Raw genomic sequence first — 8928 nt, 5'->3', positions numbered from 1 at the left:
GGGCAATAATATGCATATAAATTGATCAATTGTGCCTGTAGTGTATTCATTTTGGTTTTAGGAGTTTATGCAATTCACTGGAGGTCAATAATATGATTATTGGAGGCAATAATATATTATTGGGAGGTAATAATATGAGTATTGGGGGGCAATAATATGATTACTGGGGAGCAATAATATGGTTACTGGATATTATTAGGGGACAATAAATTCAGACGCCGGAATCTGGTCACCAATCCGGTAACCGGATTCAGGTGACCGGTCGCTGGATTCCGGTCATCGGTTGCCGGATTCCGGTCGCTGGAGACCGAAGCCGGCCACTGGTCACCGGAGCACAGCAAGGCGGAGGATGACTTCTCTCTCTAAGTGAGAAAGAAGGAGAAGGCAAAAAAGTCTCAAAAATAAATAAAAAGAATTAATTGGGTATTAGGGAAATAATCCCTTAGAGTGTTTTGGGTAAATGGGGTTAAAAAACAGTTGGTGGAGCAAGTGGGCAATTTCTAAGCTGAAATTGGGTAAATGATCATTTCCCCAAAAAATTAATTGAATGTTATATTTGGTTGGAGGAGGTAAGAAGAGTATTTACTTATTTATTTAATTCATTTTTCTCTCTTTGTCTATTCATATAAGTTGACAAAGTCAATTAATAACCGAAAAAAATTGAAGGTCCAAATATCAAATTTGGAGGTCCAACTAGAACCACCCTTAAATGTAATCTTGTTTTTGTTTTTAAACGAAGGCAAAATAGCTAAATTACCCCCTGACTTTTTCCATGGCTGCTAATTTACCTCCTGACATTTCAATTCTGATTATTTAAACCCTCACTTTTCTGATTATTGCCGATTTACACCCTACCGTTAACTCTTAAACTTTCCATCTAATTTTCCGTTAACTTGACTAACACATGAGAGGAATTTTCGTCTTTTCAACTACTATCCAAAAAGATAATTGCTTTTAATTATTCTCAGAATAATTATCCTCTCCCATTTTTTCGAAAAACTATATCCCAAAACACCATTTCCAGCAAATGAAAAACAAAAAGAAAGAGGAAAACATATACCAGATCGTAAATATGGGTTAAACGAACAAGGGAGGCGGGCAAACTACTAGCAACTTGGATGAAGGGGGTGGGGCAGTGAATTGGGAGATGGCCTTGGAACATATGCCGAAAACTAGTTATGTGATTGCTTCTAGGACAGCAGTTGATCAATAGGAAGCTCATCATTCTTTGCTTCTGCAATCTACATATGCGAATGGGTTATATAATTAAATGCATTAACCCAAAGCATGACTCATGGATTCACCCCCACCATCCTCCATTAAAGAATTCTTCATTTGCAAAATGATGAGGAGGAAACAAACAGTACTAGTGATATGGTGGGAGGAAACAGATTGTTCGATTAGTAGATTATTAAGAAATTGGAGAAAAGAAAAGGAATTAAAAAACAATTTCTTCTGTCTCTTATGTATGTCTTAATTTTTTTTTCTTTTTGGGTGACAATTAGAAAGATAAAAATGTCCAACATGTGAGGTCAAGTTAATAGAAAAATTGAATGGAAAGTCTAAAAGTCAAAGATTGTCAATCAGCAATAATTAGAAAAATAAGGATGTAAATAATCAGAATTGAAATATCATGAAGTAAATCGACAGGCATAGAAAAAGTCGGGGGTGGTGGTACTCTTGGAAGCTTATACAAAACTCTTATCGGGAGACAGAATTATTACACCATACAATGTTTTGAGAATAAGATTGAGTGATTGACCTAGTTTAGCAAAGAGATAATTTGTCATATTAGCCCCTCTCATTAGGTTAGCAATCGTTGGATTAGAAATATAAATTTTTTTCACAATGTAGCCTATGTGTAGTCTTTTAAAGTGGGAGATGTTACCATTTACATAGCTGGTATTGGCTAAAAAAAAAAAAAACGAATATGCTTCTTGTTTTTAATCAGAATGGCATATCTCTATCTAAATTCTAAACGCAAAACTTTAGGGCATGCATTCACCAGAACTCCAGAAGAATTATAAGTAGTTAGGCTCATTTATATATATTAGCAAATAGATCGATCCCAGCTCCAGTTTTACAAACTATAAATACATTGATATTAAGATTTAACCACTGAATAATTAAAACTTTACAAACACTTGCAGTTCACTAACATAGGATATATATAATATATATTATTAATATATTTGATCAGTACATCTCCAGATGAAGCTCCATTCAGCAGAGTTCTCTAACTTCCACAAGACATGCATTCTTCACGGTTTGTCAGAGAGCATACCATCTGTGCCATTTGGGTATTGTCATCACTTTCCACCGCCGCCTTTGGCTTTTCCTATATTTCCCAGGATAAATTTTATCAGCGCATGATTAACCCAAATTCAATTGTACAATATAGTAAAGGATACCGATCATTACCTTGAGACTCTCAGTATCAACAGTAAACTTGATGGCATCAGCTGCGGCACGCGATCGTAGATAATACATTCCTGTTTTAAGACCCTAATACATTCAATGAAAAGAAAATTATAGGAGTTAGTATCTGTTAACAGACTAAGCAGCACTTTTAGCAATACATGGTGAAAATGCAGCATCTTTAAACATTCACAAAGCTACAATGAATATGTCTATCCAAATCCGAAAAATAAAATGTATTAGTGCATGGAACTTAGTACATACTACATACCTGTCTCCAAGCATAGAAATGCAATGAAGTAAGCTTCCCGAAATTGGGTTGGTCCATATGTATATTAAGACTTTGACTCTGATCTATGTAACATCCCCTATCAACAGCCATGTCAACCAATGTTCTTTGCTTGATCTCCCACACAGTTCTGATTCAAGCAACTTGTCTTAGCGTATTCTAAAAAAAGGAACTAAAACAAGGAGTAAACAAATATAGGGAAGGGAAATTCCATACCTGTAAATGGCTTTCAGATCATCAGGGATCTGTGGGATTTTCTGAACAGAGCCATCCTCATAGATTATCTTATTCTTAATAGCCGGAGACCAAAGACCCATCTCAACCAAGTCATGAAGAAGATGTTTGTTCACCACAACAAATTCACCACTGAGAAAAAAGGGAAAAGAAGGGTCAAAAAGGGAACCCTAGACAATCAAATAAAGAGATGAAGAAAATGGCTAGGAAGCAAACCTCAGAACCCTGCGACTGTAGATATTGGAAGTATATGGCTCAAAGCACTCATTGTTTCCAAGGATTTGGCTAGTTGAAGCAGTAGGCATGGGGGCAACAAGCAGTGAATTTCTGATTCCATTCTGTGATATCATTTCCCGAACAGCACCCCAATCCCATCGATCTGAGGGTTTTACATCCCACATGTCTGGCTGAAGAATTCCCTGAACAACGAAATCACTTACACTATTATTGATTGATGTTGGACATAAAAATAGTTAAATAGTTGCATGTATTAAGAAGTAACCCATTAAAGCGGATGAAAAAGCAAATTCACCAGAGTATCTTAGACCCTTAAACCTCAATATGGGAATAACCCTATAGATGTATAACAGATGAGTAACAAAGAACTGCAAGAATTGTACCTTGCTAACTGGACAACCCTGGTATGTTTCATATGGGCCTTCTTTTGATGCTAACTCAGAAGAAGCTTTCAGAGCATGGTAGTAAATGGTCTCAAAAATGTCCTTATTCAGTTGTTGAGCCTACAATTTAAAGCAGAAGAATAGACAAATATTAGGGTAAAAAAAATCACAATTGTACAAATGAAGATAGGGCAAAATAAATAAGCAAAACTGAAAATGGAAATTACCTCAGGCGAATCAAAGGACATGCCAAGCAAGATGAAGGTATCAGCAAGACCCTGAACCCCAATCCCAATTGGCCTATGTCGTAAATTAGACGTCTTTGCACTCTCAACAGGGTAGTAGTTAACATCAATTATCTTGTTGAGGTTTACAGTGACAATTGCAGTGACCTAATTGACAGCACAAGAGACATAAATTAAACCCTTATAGAGAAACATTCTCCAGATTTCATGATTGTTAAGAATAAGAAAACATATTATGCCAAACACTTTGATTGGAGATTTGAAAAGAGATCAAACCTCTGCTAGTTTGTCAAAGTCAAAGTAGCGATTTTTGGAACCTTTGCTTCCAGCAAGCTTAGATGGATGTGACTCGAAAGGAACAGCCTGTAATAAGTCAAAAGTTATATGATAACCAATCAAGAACTGAACTAATAAACATCTTTGAGCATGACAAAAGTGCCTGACCTTCTCCCTGACAAATCTTGGTAGAGCAATTGATGCCAGGTTGCATACAGCAGTTTCTGTTGGACTAGTGTACTCAACTATCTCAGTACACAAGTTTGAGCATTTTATGGTTCCCAGATTTTGCTGATTGCTTTTCTTATTGCAAGTATCCTGAAAAAATAGCAATCACACAGAGAAACCAGAGATCAGAAGATTGTATAAAGCAAAAGCACATGGATAAACAGCAAAGTAGTCATATATTTAGTCAGAAATCACCTTAAAAAGCATGTAGGGAGTTCCTGTTTCTATCTGGGATTTCAAAACTTCAAACCACAGTTGCTGTGCCGGGACAACCTTTTTGGCCTTTCCCTGTGCAGAAGTATCATGAATAAGGCCACAGCTTATGGTAATCAACCAAAATTTAGCTAGCCCTGGGCAAAGACCCATGAGACAGCCATCCAAGGCAGCCAGAACCAGCACTAAGCATAGGCCATTTAAGCTGCTGCTTATGGCCCCAATTGATAAAAGAAGGCATAGACTGCTTAGGCCTATGGTCCCGAATTGCTAATGACCAGCACTAGGCATAGGCCATTTAGGCAGCCACATATGGCCCCAGTTGCTAAGACAGCACTAAGCATAGGCCATTTAGGCTGCTGCCACATAAGGCCCCAAATGCTAAGCCAGCACTAAACATAGGCCATTTAGGCAGCCACATACAGCCCCAATTGCTAAGACAGCACTAAGCATCGGCCATTTAGGCTGCCACATAAAGCCTCAAATGCTAAGCAAGCACTAGGCATAGGCCATTTGGGCTTGCCACTTAAGGCCCCAATTGCCAATAGCAATTTAGGCATATTGAATGCCTATTCTTGCCTTGTTCTATGTTGGTAATTTTACATTCTGGCCCAGGTATACCTCTCTTTCATAACGAGTGTACAGTTCCTCAAATTTTTCACCCCAACAATCTGCCAAACCTGGAGACTCATTAGGACAAAATAATGACCAATCTCCATTGCTTTCAACTCTTTTCATGAACAGATCAGGCACCCAAAGAGCATAAAAAAGATCACGAGCTCTATTCTCTTCCTGCAAGATATAAATTACACATCATCAATATTGACACATCTGAACACTTTGGATGCATTCAAAAAGATAGACCCAGAAAAATAAGAAAATCTGAAAGGGAATGAAGGAAAGGTAATACTTCCCAGATATATATGGGGTATAGGAGGTACATACCTTTCCATGATTTTTCCTTAGATCCAGAAAGTCAAATATATCAGCATGCCAGGGCTCCAAGTACACAGCAAAAGCACCTACAAGCATCACAGTACTCAACAGTTAGTCACACCTTGGGCACAACAAATAATCCCCTCCCCCCAAAATTATACAATATAGACACATTTATGTGTGTCAGTGTATTGAATGTACCTTTCCTTTTGCCTCCCCCCTGATCAACATAACGAGCAGTATCATTAAAAACTCGTAGCATCGGAATGATGCCATTGGATGTCCCATTTGTTCCACGAATGTAACTGCCAGTGGCACGAATGTTGTGAACAGAGACACCAATTCCCCCAGCTGATTTGCTGATAACAGCACATTCCTTCAAGGTATCATATATGCCTTCAATGCTATCATCTTTCATGCAAACAAGGAAGCAGCTACTCAACTGCAAAAATTTCAGTGGACCACATGAGTTCAAGAACAATATAACCTCTTTATATCATTCTCCAAAACCATTAAAACAATACACTGTAATAAACATAACACATACTTGAGGCCTTGGCGTTCCAGAATTGAAAAGGGTGGGAGAAGCATGAGTGAACCATCGTTGAGACATGAGATGGTATGTTCTGATAACAGAATCAATATCATTCTTGTGTATTCCAACAGCAACCCTCATTAGCATGTGTTGAGGCCTTTCTACAACCTTCCCATGAACCTTTAAGAGGTAAGACCTCTCAAGAGTCTTGAAACCAAAGTAGTCGTAGTCAAAGTCCCGGTCGTAAATGATCTCACTGTCCAAACACACCGCATTCTGAACAGAAACAAAAGCACTGACATCAGCTATTTCAGATCACAAATCTATCTTGTTTCAACTCCAGAACACCAAGTCAAATGACCAAGAGTTGCTGAAAGATATTACCTTCATGATGATTTCATAAACATCATCAGCAATCAGAGGAGCTTCCAGCCCAGACCTATCATTGACATGGTTGTACATAATTTTGACCCTGCATCAACCACACACACTCTCATCAACACAAAGACCAAAAGACAACAAATGATAAAAACTAGCAAAAAGTCTCGATAAAACTCACGTCTCCGAAAAGGACTTCTTAGTGTTCTTGTGTAGGTTTGAAACAACAATCCTTGCCGCCAACTGCACCAAATTCACATCAATTCTAGAAATCTCAGAATTCATGATCTCACTATGAACAAAACAGAGAGCTCTTTCACAATTCACAAATCAATACACACAGAATTTTCACAGATCAATTACAACCATCAATTACATATCAAAATTCTCAACACACAGATCGGAGCTCAACAACTAGACCGACGGTCAAATCAACACAATAAGAGATGCAGAAGCAAGGGAGAGACTTACGCAGGCATAGTCAGGGTGGTTGGCGGTCATAGCGGCGGCGGTCTCAGCAGCCAATTCATCAAGCTGGCTGGTGGTGACGCCCTTGTAGACTCCGGCGCAGACCTTCTGGGCCACCAAAACCGGGTCGCAATGCTCGATGCTAAGCCCATAGCTGAGCTTCTTCAACCGGGCCGTAATCTTGTCGAAATGGACCGCCTCCTGGCGCCCGTCTCTCTTCACCACATACATGGCTCTCTCTCTGGGGAATTTCGTCGAACAGGTTGTGTGCACTAAAGAAGTGAGGATGAGGGAGGAAGAGGAAATGGAGGCCGGTATATAAAGGAGGAGGGTAGGTAGGTTTGGGAATTAGGGTTTGAGTTTTTTTTGGAGGGTTTCCCTCCAAGTGGGGGGAGATATTAAATCGCGGGGTTTGAAATTTCCCGCCCAAATTGAAGATTGCGGAGGAAGTTGATTGCTCCGTACTCTCTGAGCTGTGACCAAAACTATGGGAAAAAAGGAAAAGGGAGCGGGGGGGGGTTGGAGGTGGGCCCGGGCTCTGGAAAGAGTAAAGGGGCCGAAAGAGTTTTAAATTGAAACAGAGTGAGAGAGAGTTTATGGAGGGGCAGCAATTTTGGCGCCATTGGCATCTGCGAGCGGTTTGCGTTGGCATCGCTTTGACCGTCGGATTAGTCAATCATTGTAATCGTGCGGCGTTGCGGTGCAAAGGTTATCCAACCAAACTGGATCAATCCGATGAGTAAACGAGTTGGGAGAGTTTGAGTTCACCCTATTTAAGCTGCATGAATGCAAATTTAAAAAGAATAGTTAACATACAGTGTGATCTAGGATCTGTTTGACCTCTCTAATTCACTTTGTTGCTGTGCTTAGTAATTTTGTGTATTGCTTTATCGATTGATGAAGCTTGATACCAACGAAATAATGAAAATGACTGTAAAACTATGAAATCCAATGTAGAGCCTCTTGGACTGAAAACTCTCCCATGCTCCAAAATGGCATGCTTGGCCACATCATCATCTTTCATGTTCGTCTAATTGATTGAGAGAATTATGGTCATTCAATTGAGAAACCAGATAAACCGTATAGGTTTTAAAAGTTGAAGGAAGAAACGGGTCCCACAATATACAACGCAACAGTGAAATAAAATTACAGTTTGTTAGGACCACTTTCCACGTACTGGAGTAAAGAAAGTAGAGAGAGTGAGACTTTTGTAAGAGAAGAATGAGAGCTTGCTGGAGAAGCAGATATAGTCAAATAAATCTCCTCGTTATTCTCTCACTCCACCAGTCCACCATAACTAGAGGTCCAGAGCTTTTGTATCGAAGTAATATTTTAGGAGTGGGGAGCTTTAATCCGACCCGCCTCATTATCGGGTTGGCTATTAGCATTGAAGTCACCCTTAAGTATAAGGGCCAAGTTATAGAATATGGAGATTAAGTAAGGATGCCAAGCGCATGATGATTGGCAAATCCTTTCCTAGCTAGGAAAACTAGAAACATGCACACAATTCACAAGTTCACAAAACCAAAGCTCATTACAAGTTGTGGCTAGCAAGTGAATGATGTTATGCATAAATGGATAATGAATGTTTGTTTAAGTGCTTGGTTGATTGAATAACCTAAATGCAAAGAAAGTAAACTAAGACAAGTTAAGCTAAAGTTGTATAAAAATGGATGGGAGTTAGGGTTTGGATTGTCTACCACTAACCTCTCTTGATGCAACAATACAATTGAATATGAATGCAATTACCGTCTTAGCATCCGGATAAGACTATTAAGGCCTAAAACCATTTGATTTTATTAACTCTAACCAGATAAGTCTAGAGTTAACTACCCAGGGACAAAGTCATGTACCAGACAGGTCTCAATCATTTTTCCCCTGAATGCATAAAGCTTAGATTTAGGTGATCAAGCCAGCAAACCAATCTTATTTCCAGGTGATTTTAGCTCACTGTCCTCAAATGCGCACATGGTGTGCTTGCATGCTTCTTTTTGCCTAAAGGTAATCAATCTCTTAGCAAAAACTTCATGTCATGGCAAACATATTGACCCAAATTGATTAGGTCTAAGTAAATGCATTCAACTTTTG

General features: G+C 39.0%; 1 protein-coding gene across 1 annotated transcript; it reads right to left on the bottom strand.

Moving 5' to 3' along the window:
- Positions 1-2018: 2018 nt before the first annotated feature.
- On the bottom strand, positions 2019-7364 carry LOC112187790 (ribonucleoside-diphosphate reductase large subunit). The gene is made up of 17 exons (XM_024326725.2): positions 6844-7364; positions 6554-6615; positions 6379-6466; positions 6007-6270; positions 5661-5901; positions 5469-5545; positions 5145-5315; positions 4506-4598; positions 4251-4400; positions 4083-4169; positions 3789-3953; positions 3562-3681; positions 3158-3360; positions 2924-3073; positions 2690-2837; positions 2422-2505; positions 2019-2338 (listed from the first exon to the last, which is right to left on the bottom strand). The coding sequence occupies exons 1-17, from the start codon at positions 7069-7071 to the stop codon at positions 2237-2239; spliced, it is 2433 nt and encodes an 810-aa protein (XP_024182493.1). The 5' UTR covers positions 7072-7364; the 3' UTR covers positions 2019-2236.
- Between the last annotated feature and the right edge of the window lie 1564 nt (positions 7365-8928).

Source organism: Rosa chinensis, chromosome 2 (assembly GCF_002994745.2).
Source record: "Rosa chinensis cultivar Old Blush chromosome 2, RchiOBHm-V2, whole genome shotgun sequence".
NCBI lineage: Eukaryota > Viridiplantae > Streptophyta > Magnoliopsida > Rosales > Rosaceae > Rosa > Rosa chinensis.
This window is presented reverse-complemented; position numbering and strand designations above follow the sequence as displayed.

Excerpts from the sequence above, each read along its gene's own strand:
- LOC112187790 (XM_024326725.2), bottom strand. The coding sequence starts at position 7,071 with ATGTATGTGGTGAAGAGAGACGGGCGCCAGGAGGCGGTCCATTTCGAC. Across the intron at positions 4,599-5,144 it reads ACACTCGTTATGAAAGAGAG|GGAAAGGCCAAAAAGGTTGT; the intron begins GTATACCTGGGC and ends ACTTCTGCACAG. Across the intron at positions 4,170-4,250 it reads CAAGATTTGTCAGGGAGAAG|GCTGTTCCTTTCGAGTCACA; the intron begins GTCAGGCACTTT and ends GACTTATTACAG.